Source organism: Anarhichas minor, unplaced genomic scaffold (assembly GCF_050575085.1).
Source record: "Anarhichas minor isolate MPS153535 unplaced genomic scaffold, ASM5057508v1 ptg000063l, whole genome shotgun sequence".
NCBI classification, from domain to species: Eukaryota; Metazoa; Chordata; class Actinopteri; order Perciformes; family Anarhichadidae; genus Anarhichas; species Anarhichas minor.
The window spans coordinates 1,428,438-1,444,331 of record NW_027466509.1 but is presented as its reverse complement, the minus strand read 5'-3'; the positions used below and the strand labels follow the sequence as shown (position 1 = coordinate 1,444,331).

Below are 15,894 nucleotides of genomic sequence, written 5' to 3'. Positions count from 1 at the left end.
GAACATGTTGCATTATATTCCGAAACCTCATGTACCAGGGTGTACAAAAGAATGAACTGTGAAGAATCAAAAAGACAACGAGTTTAACTGGCAAATAATAATAATGGCTATAAAACAACCTCCACAATGCTGAGGAGGGGTTGTAATTATCTGTAAACTCATGGACTACTTCTCTGGTTTTATACAAGCCCTGTACAGAAAGAAGGCAAGTATTACAAACATGTTAAAGAAACACAGGTTGAATATCCTAGAATTAGCATGCACTGTGTTCCAGAGATTCAAAACAAACAGTTTCTCAATCCTTCTAAATTACAGCTGAGGGCCAGTTGCAAGTCCTCTCCTGTGTAGTGCAGAGTGCACACATCTTTTACAGACATACTGCTTAGCATTAGAGATATAATGTTATCAGTTCTTAAAGGCTGATTGCATTTTTGAGACTGAAGCTAAAGATTATATTTTGAGAGACAGCGAGATCCTCCTTGTGGCACTGGCACCTCAGTGACTAGTCAGTGGTAAGCGTCAGTCGGGCGTCAGGACTGTGTCCAGCGAGCGGCACTCGTTGACACTTAGAGAGAAAATACTCAAATGAATGTCCGTGTGAATCCAATCTCACTGCAGATTGAAAACAATCCAAAATCTTTATTAGAACTGTAATACAGATGATGCATAGAGAACATATGAATGAGATGCGATAGATGAGAACTTAAAATGGACAAAAGTACTAATACAGAGCATGAAGACCAAAAAGGCCGTAGATATCTATTAAAAGCATTTACGTGGCGTGAACTGACCTTTCGCTAAGCCCCTCCCCCAAACCCTCTGACTGAAATCAAGGAGGCATCACTTCAGAACCTACTTCAAGCTGAGATGGTGAATGATGGCTCTGTGTGCCAAGTGACAGCTGAGCCTCCAGGAAGAACGCCGGCTATGAAGCAACATTTTAAATATTTGCTAATATCATATGAAGCGCCACTTAGCAACTCTTATAGGAATGAATGAGGCCCCGCCTCCACTGCTGTATCCAGGTCTCTCTATAGATCCGTGGTGAGAGGCATGGTACAGTAACTAGGGAGGGGTGGGACTTAGCAAACATCACTTCCCCTCTTTGACATTTCCAGAAGGTTACTAATTGGTGCAATTTGCTGAAATTGGATTCAGACACCAAAATTCAATATGAAAATTAGAGCTTCCAAAGATTAGCAATCACACGTGTATGGAATGGATCAGCCCTCTGACCAATGAGGTTACGCTACCCTAACACATGTTCAGAGGAGGGGCCCACTCTGCTCTCCTGAACCTTACAACGGAGTAGTGAACATGAAGCTCAAAGAGCAGAATTAAAACCACAGTCGTTACCGTGAGTCGTTACTTATGAATACTGTTCATCATTATGGCAAGAATAAATGACTAAGATATTCATTTCATAATCACACATCTGTTTCAGTAAAAAGTAAAAAATGTAACAGAAACAAAGTTTGCAATACTCATGTTAGCTCCATTTCTTCTACAAGAGAACACACACACGCAGCCCTTATTAGAGAGTCAGTATCACGTGAGACGATCAGGTGCTGACATTCAAATCAAATCATATTTGACATGCACCAGACAAACATACATAAACAGTTATATGATGCTCGCATAGAGCATATACTTAAACAAATAAATGATTAATGAGCAGCCAACCTGACGCAGACAGAATGCTGCTCTTTTGGCTTCAGGGAGCTTGTCTGGAGACCCGGACCCACAGCCTCCCTGTGAGTCTGGCTTGATCTGTGAGCCCTTCATCATCTATCACACCGTTCAAGTTGAAATAACACTTTTCCACCAAAGCAGTGACAGAGTATGCTGTGTTCATGTCTTTTGTTAGCATCAATGAACTTTGTCACTCTGACAGAAATAGGCAGTTGGGCAGCAGCTTGGCACGGTGGCGTCTGAGCAGCAGACCTCCTTCTTCACTGCTGCGGTGCATCTCGTGCAGCTCCTGTGCTGGAGTTCTGAGCCCGAAGCTGTTTAAGTGGACGCAGGAACACCAGCATCACGGTGATATTATCACTAGATCCGGCTGCTTTAGAGTGACTTACCAACTGTTGAGCGACTCTCAGTCCAACAGTGTCCTCTGACTGTTCCAGCGGAGCGTCTCTCCCGCCCTCGGGGTCAACAGACTGATGGAGTGCATCCAGGACCAGCTGTGGGACCTCTGAAGGTTTGACTGCATCAAAGAAGCCATCGCATGCCAGCAGCACGTAGTCCTCGTCCCCTAACAGCTGGGTTGTGGAGCAGTCAGCATCTCCAGACACATAGGGCTTCTGGTCAAAGTCACCTGGAGGAGGGATGTGGACGTGTGGTCAGCAGTTTCAGCTAAACACAGCAGACGTACTCAGATCAGGCTTGAAGGCGACCAAGCGATAGGCTGGGCTGTTGACTAATACGCTCTTCACAGATATATCAGGGTGAGCATGTTTGGTAATTGCAGTACAAATATCAGAAATGCTGAAGAACAGACTTCCTAAATTGAACAAGGAATCAGTTAAATGAAATGAAACGGTTAATTTTACAGTTTGTCCACAAGAGGGAGCGGTCAATAGAGTTCAGAGTGGATGCAAGTTTGTATCAACAGCAGAAAGAAAAGTTCAATCTCTTCGTATCAAGGACAGAGCTGTTTTCTATTGAGTGTAACAAATAACCTATAAGTGACACTAGAAATGTGTCACTTTTATTCTCAGTTATGAGCCAATTTCATGTTCACCTAAAAAAAAAAACACAAGCAGAATGTGTCCAGTAGATGGTGGCATACACACACACTGACTAGAGGTCTAGCTTGGGTTCAAACAGTGAGGAAGTGACAAAGAGCTCCACATTCAGCATTCATTGTTCTCAGGTTAGGAAACAGGTAATATGTGTCGACATGGTGCAACATGTGAAATGGGTTAATTCGCTAACATTGGGCCTCATTCAAAAACTAATATGTATTAACCCCATTTGCCATGAAGCCCCTAAATAAGATTTAAGTTGAAGAAGATTGTATTCTTGTGTGTCTCATGCAAGAAACAGTGTGTAGTGTTTTGCAAGAAGTGTGTGGCAGAATAGAACAAACAAAGACTTTTGGTGTCTCTGTATCTGGCATAGTGACAGAAGTTAGCGTTCTGATGCTTTTGTCTAAACATCTCAGCAATTGGAAAATATTGCAATATGTGTGAAGTTGTTTCACATAACACATAACAGTGGAAAACATTTCATTGCATGAAACATTTGTTAACATATTCTTTATGCAAAGCATTTGATTTATTACTGTCGGGATCAAATGAGTATTTCAACAACTATAATCACAAAGGTTTCTAACATACATTACCTACCATAGCTTTAAGCCCAAAACAAAAAGGGGAAAACACACCAATGCATGATTGTCTGCTGTTGTTGGCTGTTGTTGACTCACCTATAGCTCTGGATACAGCATAGGTGCCATTAACACGCCAGCAACCCATGAAGGTGATACAGCCACCAAGCTCCTCGATCCTCTGCTTCTCATCCTGGACAGTGGAGGACAGAAGAGAGATGAACTCCACATGTGCCATATGTGACTGTCATCAATCAGCTCATCACATTGACCCCCAGCGTTTTGGTGAAGAACCATCGCAGAACAGACGTTCAGTCAGACAAACACACAACTGTTTGTAGGCGGGGCAATTCAATTGTCTGTGTGTGTGTGTGTGTGTGTGTGTGTGTGTGTGTGTGTGTGTGTGTGTGTGTGTGTGTGTGTGTGTGTGTGAGAGATCCCTACCTCTCTGTCTGGTTTATGGGGCTCCATGAGTGTTATAGCTTGTCCCTCTCTGACCAGTATTGCTTGAGAGTCTCCCAGCCAAGCCACAGACAGCTGCTGTCCCTGGATCAGCACCGCCACTCCTGTAGTGCCGCTCCGCAGACGCTGACAACACACACACATTATCAATGAGCCCGACCAGAAACCCTCAAGAGGTTTTCTCATACATGTCCAGACAATGTCGGGAGAGGCCTTTCACACACGTAGCACATGACAGGAGATTGTCCGTCTCAGACGCGTCCTGACTTAATGGAAATACTCGGTTTAGAGCTTGCAGGACGCAGGACACAATGAGGTCTACACCGGGACCATGTAGTCGGGTCTTCATTTGGTCATAAACACCAAAGTCTATTGACGTTCCGGATATCTTCATGAGCTGTTTTCATTTACCGTCATTTTTATGAATGTACAGTACAGTAGAGTACAGTAACGGGTCATAATGTCTTCATAATGTCCGTTTAGTCACGCAACCCCACGCACCTTTGTACTTTGCCCACCAGGTGTTTTTACTGTTGTATACCGTTTTTATGGTTTTTTGTTATGATTTAGATTAGATGTTTTCCTGTAAATTGCTAAAGTATACATACTGTAATGTGACATTCGTGTTCCTGTTTGTATTTTAAGAATAAAGATGAATTCAGACAGAGCTGTTTTGCATTGCTGAAGGAGCAGAGGAGCAGAGAGAGACCAGAAGAAAATGAAGAGGTTATTATATCTTTGCAGGAGCAAAGACACGCTGGAAACAATCCCTTGAGTTTCCATGTCCTGCCCACATCTGTTACAATAACAAAGTTAACAATTTATCAAAATCAAAATGGCCGACTTCCTGTTAACTTTAGAGCATGGTCCCCCCCCTTTTTAAGTCTCCATGTGATACATGTTCCTACAAAATGTCATACATGTAGATCAAATGTAGCGCTGGAGCTGCGTTTTCGAATATTTGTAGGGGGCGCTATCGAGGTAATTTGAAACGGTCAAGCCAAAAAGCCATATGAAATATTCATGTCCATCACCTATGACACCTGTGCAAAGTCCTCAGGCGTGCTGAGCATCCTAAGCTACAGCTACAAGCTTCCCTTTTCATGGTGAATGACGCGTTACCACGGCAATGGGTGCCACATAAAACGAAGGTCGCTCAATGTCAGTAGACCATTTTAGTAACTTTTCATCATCAATGTCTTTAGATCATCCTGACCAAATTTGAAGTCGATCGCATGAATTCTGTGGGAGGAGTTTGTTAAAGTACAACACCTGAAAACAATGAAAATTGACAAAAAAGCCAAAAATGGCTTAACTACTGTATCGCTCCGTAGAGGTTGAATGGAATGAAAATGTTAGGGTACGTAACAGGATGCGATGTGCACATATACGACACATTTTGTGATTATAGGTTAAATGGTTTTGAAGTTATGAGTATTGAAAAACAAAGCCACGCCTTATGAAGTTCATTGGTCCATATCTTCTAAACAAAATGAGATATCAAAAAGCTTTTGATAAAATGTTATGATATAGATCCGATACTGATCCACAGTAAATTTAGTAGCAATCAGACCTAGTGTGTAAGAGGAGTTTGCAAAAATGTGTTTTTCACTAAATTCAAAATGGCGAACATTTTGGTAGGCGGAGCTTCGGGGTCCAAGAGGCTTTTTTGTAGACCTCATTTGGTTGCATGTGTGTGTAAAGTTTCAAGTTAATCGGACCTACGGGATGAGGGGGCTAAATTCTAGGGGGCGCTAGCGATCAATTTCTTCTCATACTCGAGCATGAGACCCATAAAATATCAAATTTTCCCACAGTCCTGATATGCATGACAACTTTGTTGAGCTTTCGGATATGATAAAGCCTCCAGAAAGTCGATTCATTGGAGAGAAAAATAATAATAATTGCTACAGTTTGAATAGGGTCCTCGTGGCCCGACGTTGTCGGTGCTCGGGCCCTAATAAGAGGAATAGACCCTTTGTCTTCTCTAATCTAATCCCTGCTCTTAATAGTTGCCTTTTGCCCTGACGGCTGAGGAGCTTATTCATTTTCTCTCCGTCTCTGAAACGCTTCGCCGATATTTTTGCTCGCTAAAGCTTCTAATCACAGTTTATCACCTCAAATGTAAGCAATATTGATTGTGGCACCCAACAACACAACTAGATGACATCACTGATGTGGAACTACTGAGGTGATTAGTGTTTGCATTCAGACTTTCCTTTGTTTTACCTCCAGCACCATGGCGTCGGCTGTCAAGGGGTTTTTATACGACTAGAACAAGAATAGAACTTGTACAGAGAATATACCAGAGGCACAATATGTGTGCGTATGTGATGGTGCACGCATACGTGTGTTCAGGATGTTGGCCCGGTGCTGCTTTCGTACCTCTCTCTTGGCTTTGCCCCTGAACATGTCATCTGTGTGTTTGAAGGCACTTTTAAAGGCGGTGGCTGTGTCACTCTGCAGTGTCTCCTGTTTACTCAGAGCAACATGGAGGTGAGCAGCAGCGTAGGTGGCAGCGTCCACCCCTCCATGGCCATCGAACACAGCGTAGTAAGCACAATCCACTCCACTCTGGACCACGGAGAGACAAAAGAAAGGCCTTCAGTCATTTTGAAGGTGTTTTGGCAAGAAACCCAGTGAGAAGCAGTGTTGCTGCAGTGAAATCATTGTACCTGGATTCCAAACAGCTGGTTGAACTCAGCCAGGGCCAAGTGTTTGTCCTCCATCTTCCTCCTTGTGTTCTTGATGGCATGAACGGAGCAGTGGAGGAACCGGGAGGGGGAGGGGGAGGGGGGATGCTTGGGGAAGTCCTGATGCCGAGCCAGCGTCACGTCTATCAGCTTGTTGAGGAAGAGACGCTGGACTGCGTCTGACTGAAACACTGGTGGTCAGATCACATCAACAAAGAGATCAATAATAACCTTTTGGTTCATATACACTATACACACAGTATATACACACAGTATATACACACACAGTACACATGAAGGACAGCAGCTGTTCATAACAGACTTTTCATATATATTATACCTATGAATAATGTAAAAATGTTCTCTCAGTGCTGAACCAGCTGCAGTTCCTCTCAGCTCAGCAGCACCTTTAACTCTTTGTAGCTCACTGGTTTGGTTTGATTTCTTTGGTTCACTCTCACCTTGTTTCCAGCAGCAGCAGGCAGCTGGTTTCAGCTCTTATAAACCACTGTATCCACATGTTCAGGCTAATTAGGAGACCAGCCGGTGAACACAATGGAGCATTTAGCATTAAAGTGCTACATTATGTTCTTTAGGAGTTGCTGGACAGTGAATATTGGACACAAACCTGAGTCCATGGGAATGATAGCGGCACTCTGTATCTGCAGGATGTGTAAACAGGCAGAAGACTTTGGGTTTGCCATATCATAGTTGTAAGGTGATAATATGTCAATGCAGTCTTCACAGCTTGTTGCGATGTCCACTGCCCCGAGTGTCAGTGGAGCTTTGTAGCTGGTGTCTTGTCCCGGCAGCAAGCCTCCCATTTATCAATAAGGGCAGACTATAGAGACATCCCTCAGTACAACACAATACCATTTAAAAGCACCACAAACTACAGCCTCCAGAATGAGCTTACGGTAAAACACTTACAGACTACTTGCTGCTCCTCTTCCTGGTTGTGCTCAGCTTCCTGTGCACAGTGGAAAGGTGAAAGGTCGTTCTGCAGCAGCTGGGACAGCGCAGCCTGGCACAGGAGGGCACTGAGGCCTGCAGGAGCCCCCCTGAACCAACACAGACAAGCAGAGATGCATGTTGTGTACTTTGCCAAGTGATACACGACTGTAGAGCCAGAGGGGGCTGATCCACCTCAGTACAGAAACAAACAAGCAAACAAACAGGTCACATGTCACTGGACCACAACCAGTGACTACAGAGAGACTGGTTCATGAAAATAGAACCGTGAGATCAACTCTATCGTTTTTCACTCCTCCTTCTTTACAGAATTACATTTCTGTTGATGAAGAAGCTGTGCTCAGGAAACAGGAAGTGGAGAGAACAATGGTGTTCCTACAGACAGGATATGAGGTCTTCCTGAGAGGCCGTGGCCTCCTACAAATTGTTTTCATTTTGTTCAGCTCAGTTTGAAGGTTTGCTCAGAGCTCATCGAGGACTCATCATTGCAAGAGAATAGAGAGAGGAGACGAACGACCTCGCACGATTTGCACAGTGCAGAGCAGAAAGGACGAGACATCTTTTCATGACGTTCCACTTTTATGTGAACAAACTCCACGACTGAAAAAGTCACAGAACACTTTTCTTCCTTGATGTCCTCATTTTCCAACTCACAACTCCCACATGTGATGTGGCCCGTCCTGTCTGAATGGACTCACATGGAACATTTACTGAACATAAATGATGACAGATTAGTGATATTATTGGAGGACGATATGAGGGGGAGTGTTATGTTACTGTATATTGTGATGTTACTGTATATTGTGATGTTACTGTATAGTGTTATGTTACTGTAGTGTGATGTTACTGTATAGTGTGATGTTACTGTAGTGTGATGTTACTGTATAGTGTTATGTTACTGTATAGTGTTATGTTACTGTATATTGTGATGTTACTGTATATTGTTATGTTACTGTATAGTGTTATGTTACTGTATATTGTGATGTTACTGTATAGTGTTATGTTACTGTATAGTGTTATGTTACTGTAGTGTGATGTTACTGTATAGTGTTATGTTACTGTATAGTGTTATGTTACTGTATATTGTTATGTTACTGTATAGTGTTATGTTACTGTAGTGTGATGTTACTGTATAGTGTGATGTTACTGTAGTGTGATGTTACTGTATAGTGTTATGTTACTGTATAGTGTTATGTTACTGTATATTGTGATGTTACTGTATATTGTTATGTTACTGTATAGTGTTATGTTACTGTATATTGTGATGTTACTGTATAGTGTTATGTTACTGTAGTGTGATGTTACTGTATAGTGTTATGTTACTGTATAGTGTTATGTTACTGTATATTGTGATGTTACTGTATAGTGTTATGTTACTGTAGTGTGATGTTACTGTATAGTGTTATGTTACTGTATATTGTGATGTTACTGTATAGTGTGATGTTACTGTATAGTGTGATGTTACTGTATATTGTGATGTTACTGTATAGTGTGATGTTACTGTATATTGTGATGTTACTGTATAGTGTGATGTTACTGTATAGTGTGATGTTACTGTATAGTGTGATGTTACTGTATATTGTTATGTTACTGTATATTGTGATGTTACTGTATAGTGTGATGTTACTGTATATTGTGATGTTACTGTATAGTGTTATGTTACTGTATAGTGTGATGTTACTGTATATTGTGATGTTACTGTATATTGTTATGTTACTGTATAGTGTTATGTTACTGTATATTGTGATGTTACTGTATAGTGTTATGTTACTGTATAGTGTTATGTTACTGTATATTGTGATGTTACTGTATAGTGTTATGTTACTGTATATTGTGATGTTACTGTATAGTGTTATGTTACTGTAGTGTGATGTTACTGTATAGTGTGATGTTACTGTAGTGTGATGTTACTGTATAGTGTTATGTTACTGTATAGTGTTATGTTACTGTATATTGTGATGTTACTGTATATTGTTATGTTACTGTATAGTGTTATGTTACTGTATATTGTGATGTTACTGTATAGTGTTATGTTACTGTAGTGTGATGTTACTGTATAGTGTTATGTTACTGTATAGTGTTATGTTACTGTATATTGTGATGTTACTGTATAGTGTTATGTTACTGTAGTGTGATGTTACTGTATAGTGTTATGTTACTGTATATTGTTATGTTACTGTATATTGTGATGTTACTGTATAGTGTGATGTTACTGTAGTGTGATGTTACTGTATAGTGTTATGTTACTGTTTTGTGTTATGTTACTGTATAGTGTTATGTTACTGTATATTGTGATGTTACTGTATAGTGTGATGTTACTGTATATTGTGATGTTACTGTATAGTGTGATGTTACTGTATAGTGTGATGTTACTGTATATTGTTATGTTACTGTATATTGTGATGTTACTGTATAGTGTGATGTTACTGTATATTGTGATGTTACTGTATAGTGTGATGTTACTGTATAGTGTGATGTTACTGTATAGTGTTATGTTACTGTATATTGTGATGTTACTGTATAGTGTTATGTTACTGTATAGTGTGATGTTACTGTATAGTGTGATGTTACTGTATAGTGTTATGTTACTGTATATTGTGATGTCACAGCTCTCTTGTTTATACAGTGTGTCAGCAGCAGCTATGTCTCTGTCCACCCTGCAGTGTGAACCCAACAGCAAAGACAACCATGCATACTGAATGAGCAGGCAAGAACAGAGCTGTCAGGAATCTGAGGAATGCAGAGAGAGACAGACGCACACACACACACACACACACACACACACACACACACTGCATTCTGTTGTGCAGCCCTGTTGTACAATGACAATGAAATGTACCTTTAACCTTACAACCTATTACATAATAATACAATCATGCTAAAATAAACAAAACATTCCTAACTTTGCTACTTTTTTCCTATTTTGATAAGTATAGTTTTTCACATGTGGACACTTTGCAATGATTTAAATATTGGGCTGTGATGGGATGCCAAATAAGACCATGTACAAAGCATTTAGTGTGCTCCTCCCTCTCAGTCGTACCTGGCAGCCAGCAGCCTCAGGCCCAGCTCCAGGCTCTCTCCATGCAGCTCCTCCAGGGTGACTCTGCGGCTCAGAGGGCTGACAGGTAGCGGACTGCCGTCCTCCAGAGCAGCTGGGAACTCCTCCACAAAGCTCCCCAGGAAGGACCGGGCCTCCTCCTCCATCCTGCGGACTCTGGCTGCAGTAAGCTCTCAGGTGAACAGGGGGTCAGGGGTCAGGGCTCACAGGTCCCAAGTGGAGACTTAAAAGGAAAAGAAAGCAGGCTTCAAGTTTCACTCTGAGCACTGCGTGGTGGTAAATTAAAGCAGTATACACATCACAGACCGACATTTTAATTCCTAGCTGGTAAAAGGGCGGCAGTGGCTCAGTTGGAAGGGACTTGGCTTCCAGTCCCACTCAGACCAAGTACTGAGCAGTGACGGGGGGCTAGAGAGGTACCACAATGACTTTTCACTTATAAGTCTTTGATCTATTAAGTTAAACTCTTGAGACAAAGTCTAAGGAAGCTCTAAACAGACATTTTATAATACATTTATCTTGAGATCACGAGTTCATCTCAAAAAAATAAGCGATGTCTCGAGATAACGAGAAAATTAACTCAATATCACAAGAAAACAAAAGGTTGTTTTCTCTTATTATCATTATCATACCAGCCAACGGTAAATGCATTCAAATGGCCCAGATGATGTTAGAGGAAGAGCACTTCAGCACATCTTGGACTACATACATACTAGGAAGATAGCGTTCCCTCCACAGATGGGATTCTACCACTGGATTTTGGATTATTGCAGAAAATAAGCTCTATGGCAATCACAAGTTTATAATATTTACACGTTTTGTACAGCAAGATAATCTTTACAATTGAACATCACCTTTATGATTGTTGAAGCGTAAATACAATTGGCAGAGGTGGAAATCTAACTTTAGGCAATTAACAAACCACACCCTTTGATGCATGAGTGCTAAACACGACGCGGCTGTGAAGGCAGACCAGTGGGCGTGATTCACTGCATTAGTCTCATTGCTGACTCAACCCGCAGCCCTCCAGACCTCCTGCAACCCGCCTGATGTTCGTCATGGAACACGTTCCGTACGAGTGACTACCCGTTCAGACATGAACTCGTAAACTGCTCAAACTAAGAGAGACGTTTCATTTATACATTCAAAACAAGGTTATATTGCATTAAGGAAGAAATATACCCTATCTAGTCTAGTCTAGAAAACGTGTTAAGCCTTTTCTATATTGTCTCATACTTTATCTGTGTTATATAACGTCAAACTATTGTAGAATGGGAGCAACTGTAATGTAACCCAATTCACCCCCATGATCAGTAAAGTATATTATAGTGTCCTAGCCGGAGAGAGTGAACCAGTTCTTCCCAGAGTTTGTAGCTGAACTAAGGCGCTCCATTGAGGTGTGTTCAGGAGCGCCTCAGTCAACTCGGTTAAATGCGTTTACAGTCGACTCATTTGACCCAAACATTAGAAGTAGGCCAACAACAGAAGACGACCTTTTGTTTTCTTGTGATGGCGAGTTAATTATCTCGTTTTGTTGATACAACTAGCTTGTTTTGTCGAGATAATTATCTCGTAATATCGAGATAACGGTATTTATTTATGTATTTTAATCATGTCCGTTTAGGGCTTCCGTATAAGTCCAAATGTATGATAGTAAGTCAAACGTTCTACGATCTCATCGTTTCTGACTGACTGATTTTGTTTGTCCTTTAGTGGGCGGAAGTGGCCCCAGTAACAGTGAGGCTAACGAGGCTCTACTTTCTGTGGCAGTGAAGAGACTAACCATCCTCCAGGCTACACATGTTAACATGTACCTCGCTGTTTCACATCATGTGCCAAAGCTGTCCAAACTGTATGCATAGCATTATAGCTAGTAGCCACATACGTTCAGCCTACTCTACTCAATTTAATAGTTTTGCGTTGTTTTGTACAATGCTTTCCAAAAGACGTAACAATGGCGTGATTTTCCGTTTTTACAAGTTAACTTATTTCTTTACTAGTGTCGATGGAAGCGTCCTCATGGCTGAGACGTTTACGTAATAACAGCATGCGTGCAGTCAGCAACAACAGTAACAGAGATTCATCGGTAAAACACGAACCTGTGCTGGTAGTAACCGTGTAACGTGATGCTGGTGTGCACGGTAGTGTCCCACGGACAGGAGCATCTTCCTGTGCACACGTCCCTCCTCCTTCCACTGGAGATTTAAAGGGCCACACCACTATTTACATGGAGGACTTCAAAACATACAAAACAAAATAGGACATTCATTGAAAATACTGAACTTGTTTTACTTATTGATTAAGCTGCATTCTCTTCTTGATTTGTCAATTAAATGTCAGAAGAATATGTGAAAACTACTTAATATAATATTCCATAGATCAAGGTGATCTATCAGTCCAAAACCCCAAAATATTCATTTAAAGAAAAGCATCAAATCATCACATTTGGGAACCTGGAACCTGTAAATGTATGGTGTTTCTGCATGAAGAATGACTTAAAGAATTAATCAATAATAATGGATGACTAGTCAAGTAATATTGTTCGAGCTCTATGGCAATTTGAAAATGGAGAGTGAAAATGATAATGCTTCTATAATATTCAAACAAAAACCTTTCAGGGTGAAGGTGGTGTTTGTATATTTATAAATAGCGTTCAAACTTAAAGTGCTTTCCTGTGTTATTTGTAACCTATACTATTACTCTATTATAGGACAGCCTGGAGTCAACACCAGCCAGCCAGACAGGCAGCTTTTCAGCTTTTAGGAGCAGTGTCCAGACAGACTTTAAGGAGAGCTTTTATCCAATCACATTTCGCCCCTATGTTGTCTCTAAGTAAAAAGATCTGCCCGAGGCCTTCAGAATTACAAGTGAATCCATGTGCAGTGTAAGTGAATGGGGACGATATTGTTGATTGTCATAGTCTTCAACCAATCAGATCTTAATGCTGCGTTCACACCAAACGCGGCGCGAATTATTCGCGTGAGTAGATTACATACAAAGTCTATGCACAGACGCGATGAGACTGGCGTGGCGCGATTGACTACTCGCGCGTTTGGGGCGTTTGACGCGAATTCGCCCCAAACGCGCGAGTTGAAATTTTTCAACTTCTGCGAAATATTCGCGTTACGCCCCGGCGCGATAGCCTATCAGCGTTGAGTTGCTCCCCCTGTCATCACTGACGTCCTGCCGTTGTTGAATCAGGAAATAAATCCTATAGCCGTCTGTGTTCACCCAGAGCTCTACGATACCTCATATCAATAGAGACCGGACCAAACTATGTGTATATGTGTGTGTGTGTAAACCATATGGTACAAACAATGAATAGACGCTGCCGTATTTACGTCTAGATGATGTTATTCTGAGTGTTGGTGGAGCTGCTACAATGTTAGCATAGCCTAGCACCGATCCATCCGAGCTCCATTGAGAAGACAAGTAGCCTACAAATCGGCATCATTACGTAGTTATTTCAGAGTCCCTTTTTGTCGGTTTATTGCCATAAAATCACAGCCAAATCAGTTTATTTTGTGTTCATACAGCTGTAGTAAACAGCGACGTGTGGCTCACTAGACACAGTGAATACAGCTCGATAAAATCCACAGAGCTCCTCTGAACAATATTATGAACCAGACATGACGGCGTTTAGTTTCCCTACTAAGCAGAAATAGTTAATGGCGGACAGTTGAACGTCTTTCTCCGGCGAGTCCAGCGCGATTCACGCGAATGAACACTGGTCCCCGGCGTTTTGACCAGCGGCGCGATTGACGCGAATATGCAGCGCGATGAATTCTCGCCGCAGCATTAGTTTGACATGTTGGGCGTATTCTTTGACATGTTAGAGCCTGCTAGCTGGCCTACAAGTACGTCATCATTAACGTGCGGCTTGATTGGTCAGTAGGCTAGCGTGACTGTTGTGAAACTAGCGAGCAGAAATCTGCTGCCTCTGCCTAGCGGACATTTTCAGCCCTCAAGCGCATTAAAACGTATTCAAGAAATACATCTGGGGAGGCTCGACTGTCTTCACTGGCGTCCATGAATGGAGAAGGACTTCTTACTGGAACTGAACCGCACGGATGTACTGAACAACCTTGTCATTAAAGTCTTTGTAATCAAAGAAAGGAGGTTGGACTTTGTCTTTAAATAGTGAACAGCAGCTTTGGTATTTGTTTTTACATCTGCAGTAGCGTTACTACTGTGTTCATTTTTCTATCGTGTTGTTTTTATGATCTGGTTAATATTGTTCCATCTGATGTGAATAATATTTGAATGACTCGTGCTCTTGAGTGTGTGACGCAATACGTGTTTTGGCACCGCAGTGTTGCTGGATTGATTTGTCATGCTTTGTCATATAAATATATGTGACTGGTTCTTGTGAGTTTGTTCTGGTCATTGTGATAATTACATTGATTTTGACTATATGTATTGTCCGTTAATGACGAAGCATCCCGTCATGCTGCGTCATAGTGATAGACCTGCATGCGGTATAGTTTTGCATGTATTCATGTATCTGCACTTAGTGTATTTGTAGGTGTTGAGCTTCATGTAACATGTTATTTCAATTGTCAAATGTTGCAGTGTTATGTGAATATGAGGTGTTTACACGAAACAAATAACCCGTAGCTGTGGCGTCATAATGAGGTTATTAGGAGGAGGTTCAACTGTAGTAGGACAGCACTCAAGGCCCAGGTATGAAACACACGACCCACCACTGGCTACTTACAGCTGTCACGACATGCAAAATGATTGAAATGAAATACATTCAGGAGCGTGGTGACTAAGGCTATAGTGGGGGCAATAGGCGACTCCTATGACACAAGTATTACAAGTAGATGGAACCCATGATCCCACCGGTTGTGAAAACACAAGTCATATGAGGTCACAGAGCACCTGCTAACCATACCACACCAACAGCTGACAAAGGTGATGCACGGACATTAACAGACACCGTTTTGGCAGAGCTAAATGAAGTTCAGCACGCACTGGGGTGGTTTGCAAACAAATGTGAAGCAGTCGGCATAAGAGTTAGTACCTGCAAGTCTGAGGCCATGGTTCTCTGCCGGAAAACGGTGGATTGCACCCTCAGGGTTGGGAGTGAATCACTGCCCCAAGCGAGGGAGTTCAAGGATCTCGGGGTCTTGTTCACGAGTGAGAGTAAAATGGAGTGTGAGATGGACAGAAGATTTGGTGCTGCGGGCCTTGTACGATATTGTTGTGGTGAAGAGGGGGCTGAGCCAGAAAGGCAAAGCTCTTGATTTACCAGTCCATCTACGTTCCAACCCTTACCTACGGTCATGAGCTTTGGGTAGTGACCAATGAGATCGCGGATGAGCTTCCATTGTGTGTCTGGGCTCAGCCTCAGAGATAGGATGAGGAGC

General features: G+C 41.9%; 1 protein-coding gene across 2 annotated transcripts; it reads right to left on the bottom strand.

The window, feature by feature from the left end:
* Positions 1-609: 609 nt before the first annotated feature.
* On the bottom strand, positions 610-12,712 carry ppm1f (protein phosphatase, Mg2+/Mn2+ dependent, 1F). Of its 2 annotated transcripts, XM_076078161.1 has the most exons (8): positions 12,622-12,712; positions 10,505-10,745; positions 7,420-7,550; positions 6,472-6,680; positions 6,182-6,370; positions 3,779-3,922; positions 3,434-3,527; positions 610-2,320 (listed from the first exon to the last, which is right to left on the bottom strand). In XM_076078161.1, the coding sequence occupies exons 2-8, from the start codon at positions 10,666-10,668 to the stop codon at positions 1,953-1,955; spliced, it is 1,299 nt and encodes a 432-aa protein (XP_075934276.1). In that variant the 5' UTR covers positions 10,669-10,745; positions 12,622-12,712; the 3' UTR covers positions 610-1,952. The 2 variants fall into 2 exon arrangements, with proteins under 2 accessions (XP_075934276.1, XP_075934277.1); XM_076078162.1 differs by lacking the exons at positions 10,505-10,745; positions 12,622-12,712 and having other exon boundaries at positions 6,472-7,330; positions 7,420-7,553.
* Between the last annotated feature and the right edge of the window lie 3,182 nt (positions 12,713-15,894).